We start from the raw sequence: 24,058 nt of genomic DNA, 5'->3' as shown, positions 1-24,058 counted from the left end.
AAGTTGAAGATTTTTAAAAGAAAGAGATAAGTAGTAAATATTATTATGTAAAGGAAAAATCTTTCGTTATGATAAAACAATATCGTAAGTTAGCTTTTCCAGACAAACAGCCTTGAAATGGTCCACGGAATCCAAAGCCCGGAAAAGTTGGCGTTGGCGCGCGCATCTCACCCACTCACGATTTTCGTCGCCTCCACCCCATCTGCATTCCTAGTCCCAACGAGCCGCAAAGGAATTCCAATTTTAAACAAAAGTTTCCTTCCTGACGGCGTGGTAACCTCTGTAGCAGCCCCCCTCTTCTTACCGGGTTTGGCCTATCCCTCTTTTCCGCGCTCTCACCCTCTTATGTGCCGTACTGTCGACTTCACCGCGGATTCTAGCTACGCGTTCATGCATGATACCACTACGAACGTTCTATAGCCTCCGGAGCATTAAACTCCAACCGAAAAAACAATAAGCCCCTGCATTTGTTAAAGAAAGCATACATTCTTCCCTTTGTTGAAAATGCCAATCGCAAAATTCTTCGATTAATTGCGATAAGGATTGTATCATTTTTACAAACAGAATTGTTTGCTTTAAGATGTAAATTGTGAAATTCATGATTTTTTTTAATGACTTTTTCAATCGATTGTATTATGGGTCGTCAGTTGTGGATAAATTATGAATATTAACGAAAGCAATGCTTCGATGGGTAGTTTATGAGACTGAATTTATAGCATAGTTCATGTACAGGGTTCGAGATTAATGGGTGCCATCCGGGAAAATTTGGAAAGAGCAGGGGATTTTTTTGTTGAAGACTACAATCCTAATAAATTTTTGTCTATTGCTTTTGGTTCAGAAGTAATTAATTAGTAAAATTATTTAACTTACTTTTCACAAGTTACAAATTTTCTTAGTTAAAAACTCAGGTGTGTTTGCATCTGGCCTTTTTTTTCGTTCGATATTCGATGTTTAGTGCTTGCCTATATTCATACAGATCATATTGAGACTGAGATGCGTGTTCTATTGGCCACTTTCAAACCCAATGAGTTGCCCAGCTGCTAATCAGAGGCTTGCACAGTTAAATAATTTCATTAATTAAGTACTCCTAAATTAATGGCAACAGGAAAAAAATTAATTAGGATTGTTGTCTTCAAACTCCCTACACTTTCTATATTATTTCAATTGGCAGTAATAATTCTCAAAGCCTGTATAGATATTTAAATTTTAGTATTGACAAAAATATCATAAACCCCGGTATTTATTAAATAAAACAAACATCCTTTCGTGTATTGACATGTAAAATATAGAATCTGCAATTAATTAAGACAAATATAGCGTAAATGTTAAGAATAGAATTTTTCAATTCATGAGGTAAATTGCAATTTTTTTAATGTTGCTTTTTCACACAATTGGCTCTTCGTGTTGCTAGTTATGCACAAATTATGAATAGGAAGAATAGCAGTACTGAACGAGACGCACAGGGTAGAGTTGTGTTTCGATGGATCGTTTATGAGGCGAAATGTTTATCAAAGTTCTCTTTGGTATCGACATTCGTCTACGCATCCGTATGCGAGCGTCGAGTCGTTGGATGTATAACGGCGCCAATAGCTTTTCTTTAGCAACGCTTCGAGAAATACCTCTCTCCAGTCTCCAGCAGTGTCAGCATAACAGTACAAACGCTGCTGTTAAAGAAAGTATAAAGAGTGGCTCGTCAAACGCAGATTTTTCGATATGTCACGTCAACTACACAAGAACAATTCCGAGACTCTGGGCCATTTGAACGCTTTAAACAACTTTCTCAATATTTGACATTTCATTTACACCATAAAAACGACAAATGTTAAATTAACTGTATATTAATTGATCGGTTATTGCAATTTAATTATTTACCTCCTCTTATATGATTTAAGAATTCTTCACATCAAAAAGATATAAACAATTTAGATTAAAATATTAAAACTAATCAAGAATACATTTTTACTTCAGAGAGACTTTTATTTCATCTTGAAATTGATTTGCAATAACAAAAATTTTTCAGGTTTATATCCAATTAATCTTTCTTTTTAGTTAATATTTTATGTCATCAATTTTAAAAACAATCGAAATGTTTTATACTAAATTTCTTAGAATATGCTTTATTGGATTTATTTTAAACTTATACCTAAGATCTGAAGTTTGCAATTAGTTGCGATGACTGTCGTGTTCTTTGCAAGATATTTTGTCAGAGAAGCATCCGCGCAATTGATTTTTATAGAATGGTTAAACTAAAAATACCTAAAATACAGTTTTAATTTTCTTCAATACTTCTTGGATGTATATATTATAAGCTGCTTTAGTAGAATGTATCATTAAAAATAATAATGATCATTGAAAATCACGATTTTGCACCTTTGTATATAGCCCGTCTTATAAAGAGGACATATTTCTGAAAAAGTTAATCGCTTAAATATTTTCTTATATTGCTTTCCAGTCATATGGATAGGCATACTTATCATGTCTCTGTTAATCACTTTACTTTCAAACTTTCGAAACAATCAGTAGGTTATTTGGTGTATTTTTTCAAAATATGAACCTTATTTACTTTGTCGTATTATAGGATTGATATCATTAGGTATATAAGTGTATATAAATATTATATATTGCTATTTGTTTGTAAAGCCAGTGTGTAGAATCTCTTTTTCGTAAAAGAGGTAGAAAAATCTACTGAAGTCTAAGGAGAAACTCTCACCCCAAACCTGCATTCTACCACAGTTTGAGAGTAGAAAATTGTAGACTGTGTGTGTTATATTATTCGTAAGTTTTGTTGTCAGCAAAAGTTTAGGTAGTTATTGTAAATCTAATTTTACCAACACAGCACACCTCTTAAAAGCACACAATCCAAATTAGTTACCTAGTTATAATTTTTCTACATTGTCATCGTTTTTTCATGAATTCTAGAGTAAACGCTCGCAGCGCAGAAATTAGGATATTTTACGGAAGAGATTCAACAATTTTTTTAAGAAATATATTATACGTATGTAGTTACACTAGGTCAATCTGCCTGTATGAAATTGAAATATTATTAAAATAGAGTAATGTTTAAAATTTTTATTAATCGTAATTACTCCTTTTCTAAAACGTAGCATCGTAGTCTCTAATTAAATATTTTCCATGTAGAAATCATATATCCATTACGAGTTCGTATTAATTAAATTATTGAACATTTGTGTAATAGTTAAATTATCTCTAAAAAACAGGAATAATACCGTATAAAAAATATAAATTGCAAAATTGATTCCGCACATTTTATAAGGAGTTAGACTTCTAATTGTCATCAGAAAATAATGGCTTAAATGGAACCATTTATTCACAAATAGAGTATAAAAACGAAATTACATTTAATTCATCATCTACTTTATGTGTTCATTCACCATAGCTTCATTCGAAATAATAAAGCGTCCACTTTTATAAATATTTAGCCAAAATACGATAAAAAGAGTAACTTTTTGAGTAGGCACGAAAATTTATGCAAATGTGGACCTGATCTCGTAGCAAAGAATTAATCTGACATTGGAAATTTTCGTTCTATAAAAGGTCGATCTTTTTGACAAACATGAAAGGGATTTGCGTTACATCTAACTTTCTCAGTACAGACTATTATTAATTTTCAAGTTCAGTTCGAGAATCAGAATACCTTCCACAACGCATAAAGGTTGCTCCACGTACTGCAGAGAGTTACTGTTATTAAATAGTGCTTTTCACATGGTCCACTCATCTTCAGCGACTCAATTATAAAACATTAATTCAATACATTTGAGACTTGTTAAGGTATTAGAGGAATTATTTGAGAAATAACGTGCTTAAGCCAGGCTCTGACATTTCGTGCGTTCTTCGCGATGTACCGGTGATTTTAATTGTTGGAATGCTGCGAGAATAGATCCATGGGGGGAAAAAGTAGGAGGGAACAAAAGGTGATAACAAACAAAAGCTAATCTACAAAATCCTCTTACAAACGGCAGAAAGCACGCACTATATGTGCACTCTCCGACTCGAGACATATCAACGCTGCGACTGTTGCAATATCGATAAAACATTGATCCTCCATTCGTGCCGCGGTTCTCACGTATAGGATTCACATTGCCGCTAGATAGTCGATCTCGCAGCACTCCCCCATTTCCCTTTCACGTATAAAATGTGCGTGCATTCCAAGCACATTTCCGCCCATCCTATCCAAGTTTTGCGCCAATCAGCTTTCAAACTCGCTCAATCAAGAAGTCTTATATATCCTGATTTCCACGCAAATTGCCACTTAGTCATGTGACGTAATATTGACAAGATATATATCGGAGAAACTTATACGAATCATTAGTACAGTAGTTAGTAATAAACTGATAATATGCATATATAAATTTGACGATAAAGAGCAATTTTAATAGGTAATAAATAAAGGGAATACAAAATTATTTTAACAGAATAATACCTAAAATTATCATAATACTTCAAACCGATACCATTTTAACGACAAAATGTTATGAAATATTTTAAACACTACAATTTATATAATTTAATTGATTATTTATTATTATACTGCTATATAGACATACCTCCCATGTCGAGCATAGACTGTCAGTTTAACCGTTTGTCGAAGACTCAACGAGAAATTTTAACGAAGTGCTCTTTGCAAAATTCTTACAGTGTAATGTTTATTGATGTATGATCTGCAAGCGAGGCTTTTCCCAGCTAACAAGGACCTGATATATGGTCGATATCAAATTATCTCGTTTTACACTGATTAAACATAAGCTTTTACACGTTTTTTATCACAGTATATTGATTCGCCAGTGAGCGTACGAGGACGAGCTGCGAGCTTAGTACGAATTTCTCGCTTGGAATCACTGGGATTTCGAAATCGAAATAAATGAGACTCTATAATAATAACGTGAAGAATGAATCGATAAGGCCTTTGCAATCTTCAATCTTGTTACTGTATTAACACCGATATCAGGTAGCAGGAAAATTATTGGGAAAGAGAAGAAAGTAGCGAGTAAAAGCAGAGGAGAGTGGGAAGAGAAGGGGAAGCACAAGGGCAAGCAGCCCTTCGCTACCGACTGGGACTTTAACAGTGCGAGAGCAAGGGCAAGAGGCTAAGGAAGGACAGCGGGGATTGCCGCGGCTCAAACACTGCGGTGCAAAATTCACAATCTAATCCAACTAAGCAAATTGCTTCAACTTCCTAGGCGGCTACGCACGGTGTCCCATCGTCCGGCATTTCCACAAACTTAGATCAAAGAGGACCCTTTTCACTCTCCGTCTCTCTCCCTCTCTGCCTCCTCCCTCTCCCTCCCTCCATCCACCTCAGCCGTTCTGGTAATATCGCCCGGATCCCTTTCATCTCGTCGCTTCCTAGCTTCCTACTTCCGGTATCCCGCTTCTTATACTTTAGCTGGTATCAGCCATCCGGTTAGATATGCATGTCTGATTCAAAATCTTTTAAGCATAGAATTTTCTATACACGCATACACAGAATGGATAGCGAGTAGTGGTTCGTATATACGCGGATAACGTTTTCTCACCACCAACGCTCTTAATAATTCGAAGCCAAAGCGAAACTCAAGGGTTCCTTTTATTTATGAAGCTTCGTATTAGGTTGCATCGCGACTCGAATATAGGATACATGCGAGAGTAGAGTTAGGTTTGCAATGGAGGTAGATAGATATAAGGGAAATCGGTAGGATTGCTCGGAGGGGTGAAGCGGTTGAAAGTTTCCGATAAGTAGGCAAATCAGTTTTTGCCAACGGAAGCGCGTAGCTTTACGTTTCTGACTGAAGATACAATCGATTGAAAGAGGGTGGCACTTCCGGGAAGCAATATTGCACGGAGCGAACTAGACTGTAATTCCCACTTGCAAGGTCTTTGGAAACGAAGCTACGTCTGTTGATTATCCAACCGGTAAACACGAAGCATTGTTATCGATTGGGCCAACAATCTGCCGCCCCCGTATTGACGCAATACTGCCTTGCAGTTGCATAATGAATGGTTGGCTAATGACCCTACGGAGGTTGCGGAAACCGCAGTGAGAGGATGGTGGCCCCGGGCTCGAAGCACTTCCGGCATCAAACATGCACCATCCGTATCAAGCCGCTTGGCGAGTCAAACCGAGCTCGACCGAACTGAGCCGAGCCGATCTCGATTTAGTCTGCCCGAAGCTTATCATTCGTTATTCGCTGCGAAATTTTCTTTCATTCTTTCGATTCGTCCACGTTGTTCGATTTTTCGTTTCTCCTAAATAAACCAATCGGTGCTAGATGTGTATATCGATACCCACAAACGCATTAAGATAACGAATAATTTCGCATTGATGACGCTATTGAAATTCATAAAAACTATGGTAATTTTACGCTCCATTAATCAGTGATTTCTGGTTATTTGCAGGCGAATAGAAAATTATAGCTTGAAAATTAGCCCTTGGTGTGTGCTGTGTGTATACACACATGTATAGATTTAAGTTCTTTGTATCAGCAAAGATGTTCCCAAGTGGTTTCCCATTCAATTTCCAGCGAGTCCCATATGCTACTTAACTTAGTTGGTCGTTCTATGATCATATATCGCTGTTATATATTTTTTAAATTATATGACATGCATTTGTCACAATTATTAACCCATTTTTCATAAACCAGAGAATATTGTAAATTTTCTTTAAATTGTTCACACCTCGCTATTACAATACAGAGCAACGGTTAAAAACACGTATATATTGAAAGATTTATTTATTGCTTTCAGTAATCCGGACTACCCAAGTTCTGTTGCTGAACTTCTGACAACCAGCCTAACTCGTCACTGTAAGTCTATTTAGCCTTTTAAGTTATTATTGCCAAGCGAGACTCTAATTTGCTTAAATTAAAACTTTTGCCTCTCCGAACCTTTTTTTTTATCCTCTTTCATCTTCAATAGAAAAATTGTATCGCGTTTAAAATCACAGCTGGCCAAAATCCTGTGGCCTGATTTTATCGTAACGGACATCGGCTTTTCGTCACTTTACCAGACTCGACATGGTAGAGGATAAAACGTCAGACGAGGGTCGCGACTTTCACTGAAACTTCCGCTTTTGTCCTGTCCAACGCAATAACGACTCTAATCTCCTTACGTTCCGAGTAGTTTTTACCGAAAGAAAATGCTTCCGGCGTTGACCAGTCGAGTATAAGAGACTTACAATTTACTTCAGGCTAAGAGGCTTTGCCCGGTATACGCCGCATAAAACGCTGTGGTTTTTTCGTTCATCTTACTTAACGTTCATAACGGTTTACATTTACTCGCTAAGCAGCCGCGTATTTATTGCAAGAAAACACTTCTGCTCTCTCACTCGGCCTGGGCTTTTCTGTTACTTTGCCTAATAATGTTGGAGGGAGAAGAGGAGGAGGAGAAAGGATCCGCTGTGTATTTTTCAAGGATCCCTCAAAGATAACTTCCTGTAATCCTCGGTGTTAAGATTATGCACCGTTTCCAATTGACGAAAAGAGCAAGCCTCGTTCCATTCTTTTCCCTCGCAATTTACGCGAGGCGCCTTCCAAATGAAATTGCACAAAAGCTGAATGGTAAAATAGTTTAGCTATAGAAACAAAGTCGCTAGTGGTTCTTGTGTAAATGAATGTAGTTTACGCGCTTTGACAGAAGCCAACCTTATGGTATGCGCACGATTCACCAATTAAGACTTTGTGAATTTTACTGCAGGAGAAGAAAGAATTTTACATGGAACGCTTTATGGACGTAGAAGTGGGTAGAATCTCTTAGCTTTCGCTCCTATGCATGACAGCCTGGGGACTTTCCAAAGGACAATCCAATTTCCAGGACCAGTCTTACGCTTCAAGCTAGCTGCTTTCAGGGAAAACAAGAGTTCTATATATATCTACCGTCGTATATTTTTTTTCTTCTCATTCTCTAACGTTTTAGTTGATTTTAACGCAGTGCTTGTAATTTTATTATAGGAAATCACAGAAAATTCTTGATAGATATATAACAAAATGGACTCGTTGCACTTATTTAATTTGCACTTGAATCATTTAAAAATTAAGAAACGTCTTTTGAGCATGGTTTTGGTAATCTCGGAATGTATGTATTGTATCGATAAGTGTACTTGACACCAAATAGTATCCATTATCAAAAGCAACGTAGAGTAGCTGTGTAATTTAAAATTTCGGATAAATAATTAGCGTAATAAGCGCTTCGACGGTAATTAAAGCAGTATATTGAGATCGCATATCAAAGAATGTTGGTGGTAAAGCATAATTGCAAAAATTAATTATGACTCATGGAGCCGGAATTATCCAATCCATTGGGGAGGACGTCACTCATTGTACATTTATTCCACTTTTGGAGAGTTTAATGAATGTTTAATGCAATAATGCGCACCGCTCCGCATCCATTTGCACTTTACACATTTAGTTGCGATCAAGCGCTCGCTTGTACGAGGTAAACGAGTCAGGTCAATTTAATAATGCGCTAGGCCTTGCTGTTATCAAGTATCTTGCATAGCTAGAAAATACGCCAGGAATTGGGAAGATGTAGAAGGAAACATTGCTTTTAGAAGCTGTACAACTTGTCATTCGTGGTTGTTAAGTTAATTTTAATTTATTTAATGAAGTAGATGAAGCGTAATTAATATATATACAAATGAATTATCAACAGATCAAATTTCTCATTTCAAGAATCTGTCGTGGAATCTACTTAGAAAAAGAAAGTTCTCGTATAGAATACAAACTCTTGTTTTGTTCTAACAGTATGGCGAATTATATTACATTATTTACTTTTTATCATTTAAAAGCGTGCATCCAGAAAACGAATCACATTATACTTTATACCACATCGAAACAAAACAGAGTAATACAATAGCTTGTAAATTAAATTTTAGTGCAATACAATGTTTCTCTAATTTATTTGTGCAACAATTTACTTCTAAAGAGTTAAACAATTTTTTCTTTTTAGTTAAACTGTACATTTAATTTTTATTTAATGAAAGAACTCTCCTATACAATACTTTGCTTATAGAAGCCCTCTCATAATAATTGAATACATCAGTGGATGAAGGTGTCGTGTCATATTTTCAATATTTTCAGTAAATTAGAATTCAAGTTTTCAATAATAAAATATATAAAGTATGCATAACAAAACCAAATTGAAATTTTAAAAATTCCCGGATAGAATAAAAATGGTAGCATTCTTTTATTAACATTCATATTTTTATATAAAGTTCTCTAAAAATGTCACTGTCGATACCTTCATCCCCTTTTGTCTTTAATCGTAGAGGTACCATATTAACCATAAGCTTGGTAACGATTAGACGAATTTTGGTGCAAAGATTGGTAACGGCGATTGCAAGTAGCATGAGCCAGGCTTATACAGCTCGACGTTAGTTGCAAACGGCAGCGATTTAGCAGTATGGCAGTCAATGTGTCTTTACATCCCAGTTAAGTTAATTTCACTACGCACTAGCGCGCCTCGATCGATCCTACCCCTTGTGGAACCTTGCATCTTCTCCAAGCTCCTGATGACACAGCTACTATCTGGCTTTACCGACCATTTACTAAATGAAGACGAAATTCCAACATGGATTGCTCCTTGGCACTATCGATCTATGAACTCATAATAAACCTATTTGGTTAATTAAACGAAAAGTGAAATTTTCTGATTTTCATACATTTATCATCATCAATCAAATATACATAAAATGTGATAAAATTATTACAATTAATAATAGTTTCTTATTTTCTATCTTGTTTGTAGCACTCGAGTTTATTTTTCTGTGTAAGAAACAATATAAGTTACAGCATATTGAGGATAATTTTAAGAGCAATTTTCTCACGTGTTTTCGCGATAAATCCACTAGAGATTGTAAAACATTGTTTTTCCTGAAATCTCTGAACTATAAAGTTATCGTTAAAATAACTGGTAAATTGTCAAAGCAGTGAAAACTAATTAAAAGAAAAAGTAGAATATTACACTAAATATTGTTATTTTCCATCTATACAATATTCGGTTACATTTCTCCACAAGAGAAACAAAGTCTATCAGAAAAAGAACAATTTCGTAAAGAAACGATTTCCTTGACAATCGGTTTAACATTTTTAACGACTTTTTACGTGTTTTTCGGTAGATTGACAAGAAGCGATATTTTTATTGAAATTTCTACTAATGAGAATTATCGAGCTATTACAGGCTCTTACTCATTATCGCTGACTATTCGTGACCCTTGGTATCCCCCGTCTCATCGATAAATTCTACCCTACGGAAGGGGATCGCTCGCATCAGAGACAACAATTCTCACTGCGAGCAATTTCTGCGGGTAAGCCCTTCTCGTCCACTTGATTTCAATTGAATTTAGAAGCCCGCTCCCGTCATACCGATATTAAATAACTTCCTGGATTAAACAGCGGGGGAATTATATTGCTACATTTGAACGCGTGAATGAACGGATATTGTTATTTAAACATCATCGACAATTACACAATAACACCTTTTCATATACATATACAACCATTCGTGTATCAGTTGCAAAAACTTGAGGCAATAAAACTTTCACTCGAGAGTAAAAAATTGATCAGTGACGAGATTCGACCTTGAAGAATGATTTAATCCTTTTTATCTCTACATGGTTCGTTATACTATATATATAACTCTCCTATTATCATCGTATTCGTTTTTCGTCATTGATACTATGTTGGTAGGGAGCACGGACGGTCGTGGTGGCAAAAGTTAACGAGATGGAGTTAATTAAATTCAGCGGGGAGGATCGGGGGTAGACAATGGACAATTGTGGGGTTGCGGGGATCATTTGAATTCTCCGTTGGTCTCTCTCTCTCTCTCTCTCTTGAATATTGTCTGTCGCGCTAGTCGAATCCCTTTCCTTCCCTTGCGAGCGTTCACTCTGACTCCGATGAATCGATGACCGCTTTTAGTAATGATGTGTACATGGTGGGTCATCCTCTCCCGATGGAGCAGTGGAGCACTAGCCTAGCCTCGTGCAGGAGGCTAACGCGCCGCTGCCAGATCGTGTATAGTGGCAAGCAGAGTTTGCCGAGGGGGACTTATTACGTCCCTGGAATTACCATATAAATTATCATGTGATGAACCCGCTAGAGTGCGAAACTGGCACGCTCGGCCTTTGTCGAGGTTTTGGTTATAGTTAATCGGTCGGCTCGTTTAATTGACATTCTTCACCGCAAAATATACATTCCAACCCTCATCCTATAACTATATACAATAGACTCTTTCTCTCACTTTTTAGCAATCTTGTTAATATCGATTGGCGTACGTATTTGCATACAGTATGTTGTTTAAAGACGGAATAATAAATGGATGGAGCTATAAAAAGAACGAAAAAGCAATATTCCTGTAATGCTTATTATTAGGGAATTCAGTGATGTAATCAAGGTCCGGTCTGTCTTTTAGGCTTATAACTTAAATGTAGAGTTCTCGAGGAGTGAAGGTTTCGCGCAAGCTCGATGAATATGCAAAAGCGTTTTTCGAAGCATATCTTATACTGCTAGGACTACACCGCCCTATGCTTCATGCATTCAGATGCCCTTCTTATATCCCTGGAGAAGAGCACCAAGGGGGAATTGAACAATGTTCTCTAGTGTTAGCTTCATTAGATGCCATTTAAAAACCCGGTTCACATTTATCGTGAAAATCACGCCACAACGCGGCATGCAAATCCCACTCAATTCGCACGAGCGCGGGGGAACTCTTAAAGCCTTTTACAGCATGGCCTTTCTAAGGCTGAATTCGTGGTCTGAAGCTGAGAATGCTACTATATTCTTAAGTGTAGCTATTATCAACTGCGACTTTTGCCAATGTCGGAATAACACTCGAGTGCTTCATGCTTGGTTCAACGTCTACAGGATACAGTCACATTTCAGACATTCGGAACAAAAATCGACCAACTTATTAATTTTGATTTTTTACATTAATAATATCGAGTTTTTGGAATGGAAAAGGTGCTATGATCAGTAGTCACGAATGAAATATACATATATTACCAATTTTTTGCTATATGTGTATTATTTTATTTTTAGCATTTTATATAGAGATAAACAATTTTTTAGTTTGAATTGATTTTCAAACTAATTTATTGCTCTGTTATCGATCATACATCCAAAACTGTTGAATTTTAATATCATAGTTTGTCTGATTATAATGCGTTTATCGTAAATTTTCTTTATTAAATAAATACTATTATTTGTTGGTCTTAGTAATTGAAGCAATGCAATTTAATATCCAATGTATTTATTTGTTCTGGAATACAAAGTGAGATTGTCGTTAAAGCTAGTATTGGAAAACTTTCACGTTTCAGTTGGATCGTTGGCTCGTAGCAGGAGCAGCTCCTCCTCGGCAATAATACACATGTGTGTGACCTACCTCGATAATAAGTACAACTTTTCCCCTAATGTTCATTCTCTCTTGACATCAGATGCAGCAGCCATCTACTCGTCTTTTTCCTTTCTCTCCCCTTCACCATACTTGGCTAATGCCATTTCTTATCGCAACTTTTATTCGTTTCGGCGGAGCGTGAAAATGAAACCATAGAGCGTCATTACGTGCTGTGAATTGCACATAATACGTAATACGAAAACAGAACGCAACGATGAAATACTACTTTTACTGCTGAAAACTATAAACAGCAATTGAGAGTTCATTAGTTAACCAACCAAATCTTGGCAATAAATTGTTGATAAACATAACAATTTCTTTGTAAAAGCTTCTACGTTTTTCTTTTAAGTCAAATTATTTGAAGCTCTGAATGTTCATCATTGTAATAAATTTACAAAATAAAAGCCTTCTTTCACGTTTAAACTATATTTTTTTTCAATTCGTGGATTTAGTATAAAATCGTACGTTAATATGTGAAGAGTTCATTGTTTTTAATCTTCCTTTTTAACATTTGGTAGGCATATTGCACTCTTTAACAGAATTGGCCATTGACAGTCGATTTATTTATAAAAAATATTGGATAATAGCAATAAATTTAATGTAATTTATTATCTTTGAAGGAATGTGTGGAAAAAATGTTACACGATAAACGGAGTTAATTATTATCATTACTAAAATCGTTAAGTCGATCCCTTTATTTTTTCGGACATCGGTTTTTTAAGCTCCGGTTGATTCTCTTCTCCACACTCGCTGAAAAAAGACCAGTTCAATTCAGCCTTCCATATCAAGCTCAATGTCTTTAAAAAATATTTTTATCAATCGCATTGATGGCTATTCTCTTACAATCTACCAGATAGTTTTATATCTAACGTCCAGTATATAAAAACTATACTTTTTAAACGACGTGTTGATTTTTTTATTTGCTGCATCCCGAAAAATATTGAGGTTTTAATTTATTATTATTTCTTTGCAGATAGAATAATTTAAAGATTACCTAAATAATCTATTAGGATAATGCTCTACCTAAAGAACTTTAATTATTATTTACGAATTGCGTGCATATTTATGGTAAAAGGTTAAATACAATATAAATACATTATATTTTGTAATTTTACCGAGAACTGTTAATTAAAGCGCTTGGAAAGCCCGATGGGCCAGTTAAATAAATGACAATCCCCGTCAAAAATCCATAAAGGTAAATCAGTGCTTGAGTGCCTCACGCTTTTGTTTAACCAGATTAATCGAACCTATCAAAACACCTAGCGTAACTTAGTTAATAAGAACACAAGGTTTCAAAACCTTTTAACTGCTATATATATAATAACTTCTTAAATATGAGCTACATCAAAAAGTTTTAATGTTTTCTGCAATCGGAATAAGTCCTTCTACCCAGGATTTCCTGGTCAGTATCGACCTACAGGACACCCTGTATGTTCATAACGAAACACTAAGAAAAAATTGTTACTCCATCGGACTAAACGTAATCCGGTAATATTATAAATCATATAGTCATAAAATATCTTGACGCTTAAACAGGTTCTTTTCACGTTTATGACCACTTGTAAAAATGTTCCATTAAACGAAGGAATGTCCTCTCGGTGGATGCGCGTTAGTCGAACGCTACAATATCTACCATAAGCGCGCGTGTATACACTATATACGTAGGACGTGCCGCAATCTATCTTTTCCGTCGTTTATAGAATACAGCTGGTGGATAATTGGAAACTTTGACTAATAACACTAGAACCTTGAAGAGGACGAGGAGAGGCTATTGAGGACGCTTCGGATTCTTTCTCCAGCACACCAGACATACCTTAAAGTTTTTCAAATCACTTATAGTTCTCCCTAAAATGAGTGGTTAAGGGGACGACGAGGACGTGTACTATAGAAATACATACACACACACACACACACATGAAAGTTCGACGCTTTTGCAAGAGGGTATAAGATAGAATGCGAAAGGTGTGAGAAGGAAAGGGGGATGTAAAGGAGCCCGTACGTCGAAACAAAACATTGTCGTGGAGCACTCTTGTGCTGTGGAGGATGCGACCTGTTAGCCGTTATCGAGGCAAGTGAGAAAAGTGGCTGTGAGAGGTGTCTGGCGATGCATAAGGGCACGTTTCCAGTAACGGCTTATCTACCCCCACTTACTCTCCTTCACATCCTCTTACGACAACCACCACGACTTTCAGACACATTGAGATTTATTAGCATCCCCTCTATAACGTTGCAAAATATTTTTCTAGAAAAATCTATCGCGACCACGTGCTATCATTATGGGACTTTTCGTGAAGCTCCATTTACTATTGTTTGATGTGGCATCGAGTGATCAACTGTGCATATATTTATATATTATACTGAATAAATTGTTTATTAGCTCCTACTGGTTCTGCTACAGATCGTTTTGTGAAAACTAAAGTATGACGTTCAGAGCATTGAGATCCACTAATATTTCAAGAAGAGAGCACTCGATCACGTATGAACTTTCTTTCACTGTACTTGATGCAACACTCTATATAGTGTCTCCATGATTACCTCGCCATTTAACGTTAAAAAATATTCCTCGAGAAATATTTTGTTCAACCACGTGCCTTCATACAACGTGTCTGCCCATGAAGTTCCGTTACTACTGCGCGAGATGTGCATGCATTGTCACCAAGTAATTAACTATATATTGTGCCAAGTAAGCTGACTGCGGCACTTGTTGAATCTACGCCAAATTATTACGCTCAGCCGCGCAAAATCTTCCGACGATTCGCCCGTTAAGATTCAATTCAATATTTGCAAGTTGAAAACATTTCATTGAAAAGTCTTCGCTTGAGCTTCGGCATTGAAAACTTTATCTTTCGTTTCATTAAAATTTTACATAATGTTTGTTCAGCGAATTTCTTGCTCGTTTCAATTGAGTTGCTGTAGAGATGATTTTTTTTTTAACTCACGTTAACTCTGTTACGATAGAACATTACTCTTGTATTTTTCGTTTTCACCACCCACCCCCTCTTTCTCGGGTTTAGAGCTGCTGCTTTCATCAAGTGCCTGTATTTAATATCACTGGCTGAACGAAAAGTAGCTGGTACTGGTGTGTACATAAGAGGCTGACTGTATAGGATGTTATGGCGGAATTGCAAGCTGATAATTAAAGAAGCGAGAGTTTCTTCGTTTTGACAGTGATGAGGTTTTGGACTTTATCTGGCTTACGAGAAGAAGGCGTGGCTGTATTCGTGTCGAGGTCCTCCCCTTCGTGGTGGCAATCTCAAAGCGAGATTTCATAGTCGAAGGAACGGTGGAGCGATCTTAAGACAGCAAGCGCGCGGCCATGTTTGAGGCTAGCTCGGAGCATCAATCAGCAGTCTACGCAATCAAGACTGAGACTGATCTACTCGCGGTAAGGATGTCTCCATGGGAATTTCAAGTGGCACCCGCTACTCAATTATCCAGTACAATAGATATCGAAGACTCGATCGATCTTAGAGGCTTTCTCATGATTTCAATCAGATCCACCCGGCTTTTCAGAAAGAATTACAAAAACGCCTCGAATTTTCGTTGAATCTTACAATTTTGACGAAGCTTCTAATTTTATTAAGTGGTCTATGCTCGATAACGAAAATTTCTCCACGACTTCAATCAAATCCACTATGCTTTTTGCGAAGGAATGGAAGATTGCTCAAATTTCATACGATGAATTTTATCATTTTAACGCAGCTCCGTATAAATGGAGAGAAATATATCAATTAATGTTTTAATGTAAAAAAGTGTACTGATTAATGTGTTCAAGGATTAATTTGACATTAAGTAAATATCTAATTGTAAATAGTAAGTACTGTTTAAATGAGTTGTAATTTACCATAATTAAGAATATGCAGTAGTAAATTATGAAGGTAATTAAAAAGCTTTGGAGCAAAACCGAATAAATCCTTTTTTAGGAAAACGTGTATCAGGTACAATTTGCAATTTGTTAAAAAACACGATATTGAGTAATTATTTTAGTAAAATCAAATACTTACACTTTTTCTATACGATTTTGTTGAAAACTACTGCATTTATATGATAAGTTTTAAAAAATTAGCCGATAATCCCTACTAATAAACAATTTTATAACAATAATTAGTTTATTTGGTTTCGTAGCTCCTCAATTATCGTTGGAAGAAGATAACGAATAAATTCTATACATATTAAAAAAAAAATTTCTTAATAAATAACTTAATAATTCATTCTGTAAATCTGCGTTGAATTGCGATACGAATTTAGAAATTGATATTCGCTACTTAATTATCCAGTACACTATAAATGTCGAGGACTCGATCAATTTCAAACGCTATATCTCGATTTCAATCAGATTTACCATGTTTTCTGCTAACGGCAAAAACGCCTGAAATCTCATCCAGTGACTTATAAAACATTAAACGCGAATTTATTGGATAGAAAAAAATTTTATCACAAATCTATATACGTTCCGATTAATATTATATACCGTACAAATGATATTTAACGAAAAAAGTTTATGACTATCGTGTTTATTGTTGGACGTTATAGCAATAGCCGTTTACGGAAATTACTGGGGTGATTAACTATCTGACAATACAAGCTGCGGTTCAGGTGTAAACAAGGCTGTCAGTACTCAAACCTGAATTATGCACTTTGAATATCAACGGGTGTTGGGGATGAAATTTGATTTCAATTGGAACCTGTATATGTTTCTACCGTGTGGCCGTGAGTACTAAATGAACCACTGGTGTTTCTCGTTAGAGTGTTATGATCGTTTCTTACACTTATATATATTTAGTACACCTTCTAATTGACTTTTTATCTCCTACCATTTCCCTATATAAAACTCGCAGAGAGAACACTTTTTATTTTCTTTTCTTCTTTCACTTCAGGCTAAAATAGTGTAAAGATAGAAGAAAAGGAGCAGAAAAGAAAATGACAAATTGATCATCAGACTACGAATATTTCACGTGAGAGCTTAACGTAATAAATTGTTGCTTTTTTGTTGTATAGATGCCGCAGTGATGGACGGCGAGGGAACGTTGGGTCGTGGTCACGTGAACGGTGGTCGCGGGCTGCGTCGTCAACGTTCTTTAGAATGGAGAGACCGTCATTGTTATGGGCCCGGTGACCAATCAAGCAGCGACGATGAAGGCAACTCCCATCACGGCATAGCGCCCACTTCCGTTTCCTCTGGAAATAGAGGATCTAGAAGTCCTAGTCAAGCTTACTCCTCCATTCGGGCTCAACAATATGCCGGTAAGGCTTCTTCCTGCTCTTATATTTATCCATTTGCTTCATTTTCTAAACTATACCTATTTATTTCAATAATTTTTATCCTTTCAGTACTTTATTTCTTTCTAGATGGATTAAGATATTTAAAATATATTTCCTTTTTTTTAAGAGTGATGGTAAAAAAAGGCTGCGTCTGGCAAACAGATCCATCTTGGGAGAACTCAATTCTTTTATATAGTATATAGATATATATATATATATATATATATTAAATACAAGGTATATATATATATGTATTTAACTCTGTCGTCTCTTGCAATCGATGAATTTTGTATGCCTCGTCCATCATATTCCATCAAACGCTTAATAACAGTCTTCCTATTCACCTCACTTCTCTCAAGCTTCTCTTCAGCTTTCTAGCAAACGCATAAATTAAGGGATTTACCAAATTAGTTTTACTTCTTTAACGTCGTTTGGTACCACAAGCGGATATTAAGTTCGAAAGCAAAATAAGAAAATCTTTCGTCTCCGTTTTGTGCTACTTGCAGCAACTTTTTGCTGGAAGAAAGTGCTGAGAATTTCAAATGCTCTTAACAAACTTAATACAGATACGCGGAATCATTTTTAAACATTATATAATATTAATGCATTAAGAATCAGCCAAAGGTTTATGACAAACAACTGTTTAAATGTCAAAAAGATATTAATTAATTGTTTAAATATCAATTACTTCAATTTAGCCACTGCTTTTGCTCCAGCTAATATAAAGTTTCTATGCGATAAAACCTGTATTAAAGCTACCTTGTGAAATTGGCTATTTTTAAACAAATTAGAGATAATAATTTAAATGGCTATTCAGTTTCATTTACTTTACAAATATTTGGTATCAGAACAATGTATCGTGCTAGCTCGTACATATATACATACATGCATAAAACTAAAAGAGAAGCCTCAAATATTATATTTTCATTTATCGTGGACGATTGAAGAATATTGTACGCGGTCGAAAGGCTATATGTACGAAAAACGAGTGATTCTAAAATAGATATTGCTGGTAAGAACGATCAATGCAATTTTCCGTTAACCCATATCCGTGGACAGAGGTTCGCTTCCCGATTCCCACGAATGTCTCTCATCGATTCGTCTTAAAACTGGTCAAAATGGAAGCTCTGGTATACATGCAGTGTATATACATACATATATACAGTATATACGGTATATGACGAAGAATGACAAGAGGGAATGGGGTGGAGGATGGTAACTATTGGGGGAAATAGGGAAGAGAGACTCAATTAATACCGTTGCTAGGTTTACACCATATCTCTTGGACGTAGTATTAACCGAGCTAGAAGCACAGCTCACGTCTTTCTGCATTTGTTCCAATTCAGTGGCTGCCGATTACCGGCCCTCTCTACCCTGGATACCTGTTCCATACTTGCCCTATCCTCCAACGTCGTTTCATACACAGGCTTTTCCCATTTTCATCCCTATTCTTCCATTACTTCCCCTTTTCACTCGTATTCATACCCCGCGTACTCATAGCACCCATTTACCACGAGTTGCCTGGATGCAGTGTCACGTAACCGCACTCAAAGTGTATCGAAAAAGGCCAATATATTCGAAATACTATAACGATTCGCCTTAGCTGTCTATGCTCGTGAAAGCCCTTTCAATCCACCACGCAAACTGCCACTCTCTTTTTCCCTCGTACTGTATAGGGATAACATCTACTTCTCTACAAATCGATGCTGCGTACGCACGTAAAGCCAAACTTCGGATCTACCAAGCCATATTGCCTTTACCGCAATGCAGTGTCCACCTGAACGTCGCTTACCGCATGAATCTCCTGGAAAAAGATAAGAATCTAATCCTTTCCAATCTAGATGTTCCCTGCCTCAGGTGCTGTTTGCTTTTCGTGACATAACATATCTCCAGGTTAATCCATAATTTTAATGTAACGATAATGTCAATTATTATCTCTACCTTTTTTCCCTTTGAATTAACCCATTTTTGCTTAAAATTCGAGTCCTCTATGTAATATTGCTTTGAACGTTGTTTCTATATATAAAGTGGAATGAATTCATAAACTTGTATATGGATGGAAATAAAAGCGTTTTTATAATTGTATTATATTTTTCATTTTCTGACTATGACCATTAGAAGATTGAGATTTTTTGTTGGGATTGAAGCATGGAGTCTCTCTTTAATAATGGAATCCGATATGTCGCATTACAAGAGAATCTTTCCAGCAGTATATAGATGGCATCTCTTAATCTCCGTCCACGCAGTCATCAATATATCGATGTCGAGCCAAGGGAATCTGTATCTATATAGGCTTGATAGTTCAGACTGTTCTGGACATTATATTGTCAACTCATTACGTCGGCAACGGTTCGTATCACGCTTTACTACCTACGGATTGGAAAATATTGACCTCCCATATGACAATACACATACTGTTGAAACTAAAGCTCGTTATTTCCTGAATGTTAGAGATTCATGACCTTAATTCTCTATAATAAACAAAGCACTGTGAGGCTATAAAACTCCAAAACAAACCTATCTCGTCCTGCTGTCGAAGAACCCTTTCTGATCATTTTTTAAAAAGTGTATTTCGTATAAAATAACAAGTTAATGACTATTAATATTATGGAATAGATATGTATAATCAGTGGAATTTACCTTTTAGCACAAATATCAAAGTAAAACCTTACAGCAATTTACTGACATCCATCTAAAGTAAGATCTGGTAGGGCTGAGAAAGAAAAGCACTCCAATTTTATTTCTGCCATTGACTACGTCGGTTAAATTTACGTTTAGACATACGACGATACCGGCATCCCCGAATTGAATAATTTACACATGTCTGATCAGTAGATTTCAAATTGGATCACTGTCTGACAAACGTTTTATATGTCAAATTATAACAATTTCTTCCTTATTAAAATAATATACGTGACTAATTACATTACCATAGAAAGTTTATATCTACCAAAATTCTTCGTTTATACTAAATTCTAATTAATTTTAATTATAAAGGAAGAATTCTTCAATTATTTTTCCATTATAGCACACAACAATTTAATAAACTTAATTTTGACATAACTCCACTCTAATCACAGCAGATAAAATATGTAAAAAAATTTTACTATGATAAGCATTACAGTGGATGCAATTCGTCGTCTCTTCCCCAGTACACCTTACATGTAAGCTCTTTCGAAGCAAGCAAACAGTTTCGTGGCTTTGCATATTTGGGAACGAAGGTTTCGTTACATTATTGATATGCGAATATCGATATCGAGGCATGCGTACCTACACTCACCTACGAACTACAGTGTTCTTGGGGCAAAGTTAGCATTGACCAGACCCATTGCACTAAGTCGACTGCATGATTTAGATCATGCGTGACTTCGTGGACGGATAAGGGTAGCTACTAGCTAGTGCGGCCTTAGCACAGGCTGGTACACAGGCTAAATCTGTGCAAGGTGTCTTACAATATTAGTAATATCTCGGGCAAATGGGTTATCGCGTACAATGGCAGCACATAAGCTCTTAGCAATGCTTGTGCGATGTAATAGGTGGAGGCTGAAGGTAGTGGGTGATAGTTGGTGCTGGGTAATAGGTATAGTAGGCCTACATAACCATAAGCTGCACGAGGAGCACATTTCTCTCTGAATACTATATAGTAGCCCTCTCTTGCTTCTCGACCTTTGTTCTCTGTATCGTGCACCAGGCGACACCGCAACACCCAGGCCTACCAGCGCCTACATATGTACCTATCCCATAGTAGACATTACCAATAAATTTTCCTGCAAATCCTTACCACGCTTACTTCCTCATGTTCAGCTATATATACTAGCCCTACCCATACCATGCCCATGTATAACACACCTCTGCATCATTATAAAAGCTCTTCTTTATTCAAACGCAAATGTTTACGATGTTGTCTACTAAGCAAATGTGTTCATAAATATATTATACCGTGTATATACCTTTAGTATATTTTTATGTTTTATTAAAATTTTTTTAATTTATTACCGCTGTGTGTATGTATGTATATGTGTGTATTTATCGTAGGACTCTTTTCATCGAAGATCTTCCTTCTTTGATGGTCTCGTTTTTACGGCTCTAAATTACTTTGATCAAAAGTAGGAGCGGACAGTAATTGTATAGCGTCGGTATTATAAAGTTACGGGCATTGTGCAACAACGAAATTACTGACTATACACAAATTACGCAGTGGATACGTAACGACTCCTCCTCTGTCCTCCTCTGCTCTGTTATATCCTGTTCAGTTCCACTCATTCAGCTCAGCTATAGTCCAGCAACGCTTGATCATAGAGCTCGTTTCAGGACTACGTGCAAACCTCGTTCTAAATATCACTCTCGTTTTACGAAGGCTGTGACTTCTCATTGGTTGAAGAAACATACCTGGGAGAACCCTAACGTGGAATAGTATGCATTCAATCACTATAAATTATTATATTCACCTGTATATTTATTATCACTGACGCGTTATATAATTTCTCATCTGATCAAACAGATTGCGAACGCCAGATGCTGCTTGAATTTTACAACTTCTCTTAATTCCACAGTACGAGAAACGTTGATATAAATTCTCAACAGCAGTACACTAATTACATTATACCTATAAGACTATAAGCAATTGTAAAACCAATGACGATATATATCATTAAAACAAGTCATTGTTGGATTAACGATCAGCGTTCAATTAAACGTCGTAAAGCGAATAATCTGATTGCTAGAATCAAATAAATCATCAAATTTAACATTCATAAAACTAACGAAGAGCATTACCTACGATCACATTATAAAAAATATATTTAAGCAAAAAAGATAAGAGTATATAGTCACTTAAGCAATTTTATCATGAAAATCTTCATAAGCCACTTAGAGTGAAATAAATTTGACACACGAATCTAGTGGTGCAAGTTTTGTGGGGAATACTGTGGTCCTTTGACAGTAGTTGGTTGACTAGAAAGTTGGTAGAGAGTTGGGGGTGGGTGGTAGGGCAGACGATAAGGGATAAAAAGAAGAGGAATGAAGGTGAAAACAAGCGAAGCAGCCGATACGGGTTTCTCATTATTTTAAGTGACTTCCGAGGTAGCGTAGCACGTATATGCGTACCATATATCACCACTTGCCACTCAGTCCTGCAGTATCGTATAATCGAGTTGTCAAGCAAACTACCCCTTACGGAGAATGGGTCTACTATCGTTGTCGGCGCCGCAGACGCCACCGACGCCATAGTAGTCGCCTAATGCACGCGTTATTACATTACGCGCATTTAAAACTCCCTCTCCCTCTCCAACCCCCTCCCCCCACTATTAGCAGTTTACCGTCGTCTGTCGTCTGTATCGAATCCAGACCAGGTAGTAGCATCGAGACGCTACTTGTCGCTAATCAAGTTTCATCCTTACGGTATACTGTACGTACCTGTGTACAGTATAACTACACACACACACACACACACACACACACGCAAATATTATACACGGCAGCGTTTCAATATTATTCGTCGACAATGTGGATTACGAGTGGACAAATCACACAGGAGAGCTGCAGAATGGACCAGCATTTTCATCTTTGTATATGGTATTAAATTACGCATTTCATGCTCAATCAGCAAATTACACGCACTCTTCCTTACCCAATCAAGCATGGGGTATAATTATCTTAAATGCTGTATGTCCCGTGTATATAGCGTTTGATCTACCATAGCCCTTGTTGCTCGGTATTCGTTTTGTTAATCATAGTCGGTATATCCATTTCTGTAGTTGTGTACCATAGTCTTGTTGGAAATACACAAGCGGTACTCCCGTTATTGCTTTGATGCTCGAGCAGTCCTCTGAATCCTGAATGAATTTCTGAAAGGGTGCGCGGTGCATTAAGCGCAAGAAGATCGATCCAACGTTAAATGGATGGCTTATAATTTCCAGACATCTAACTGATATATTGCTAACACGTGTAGCAATATAAATCGACTAACGGACCGCGTCGTTGAACTATTGGTTGACCGGTGAAAAAGACTGATAGCCATCGAAAAAATAAAAACTTGCTATGTACATCAAACTTACAGATTACTCGACGTCTCAAAACATCAAGAAACTCGACGATAATCAATCCCTCGATGCACCGCGTGATAGATTACTACAGCGTTGAAAAGAAGTGATTAATTTCGTCTTCTGGATCAACTTCGACTCTTCGTTATTATTTAATGTTAATTTACTCTTAAGAAATTAATTAATACAATGCAGTATTCGGAAATTTATATTAGTTTTCAGGAATAATAAGGAATCACAAGCCTAACTCGTGTAGAGCCGCGCGAGAGCGAGGTCACTTAATAATGTAAATGGAAAATGCCCCCAGTTTTGGAACACCGTGTGTAAGTCATGATTAATATTTCAAATGTCTACTAGGAAAGCTGTGAAGG

The 24,058-nt window shown here is 36.5% G+C and overlaps 1 protein-coding gene across 1 annotated transcript in view; it reads left to right on the top strand.

Moving 5' to 3' along the window:
• Positions 1–24,058, top strand: part of Ten-a (tenascin accessory) — a 338,450-nt gene that overhangs the window by 94,799 nt on the left and 219,593 nt on the right. Inside the window, exons 3-4 of the mRNA XM_066736696.1 lie at positions 6,742–6,800; positions 17,383–17,628. Coding sequence (XP_066592793.1) covers positions 17,394–17,628 — 235 coding nt within the window. The 5' untranslated portion in view covers positions 6,742–6,800; positions 17,383–17,393. The remainder of the gene's footprint in view (positions 1–6,741; positions 6,801–17,382; positions 17,629–24,058) is intronic.

The sequence above is a fragment of the Prorops nasuta genome, unplaced genomic scaffold (assembly GCF_024137725.1).
Source record: "Prorops nasuta isolate Cenicafe-Biocafe unplaced genomic scaffold, Cenicafe_Pnas_1.2 PNAS00015, whole genome shotgun sequence".
NCBI classification, from domain to species: Eukaryota; Metazoa; Arthropoda; class Insecta; order Hymenoptera; family Bethylidae; genus Prorops; species Prorops nasuta.
The sequence above is the reverse complement of the archived record's forward strand: the minus strand, read 5'-3'. Positions and strand labels throughout refer to the sequence as shown.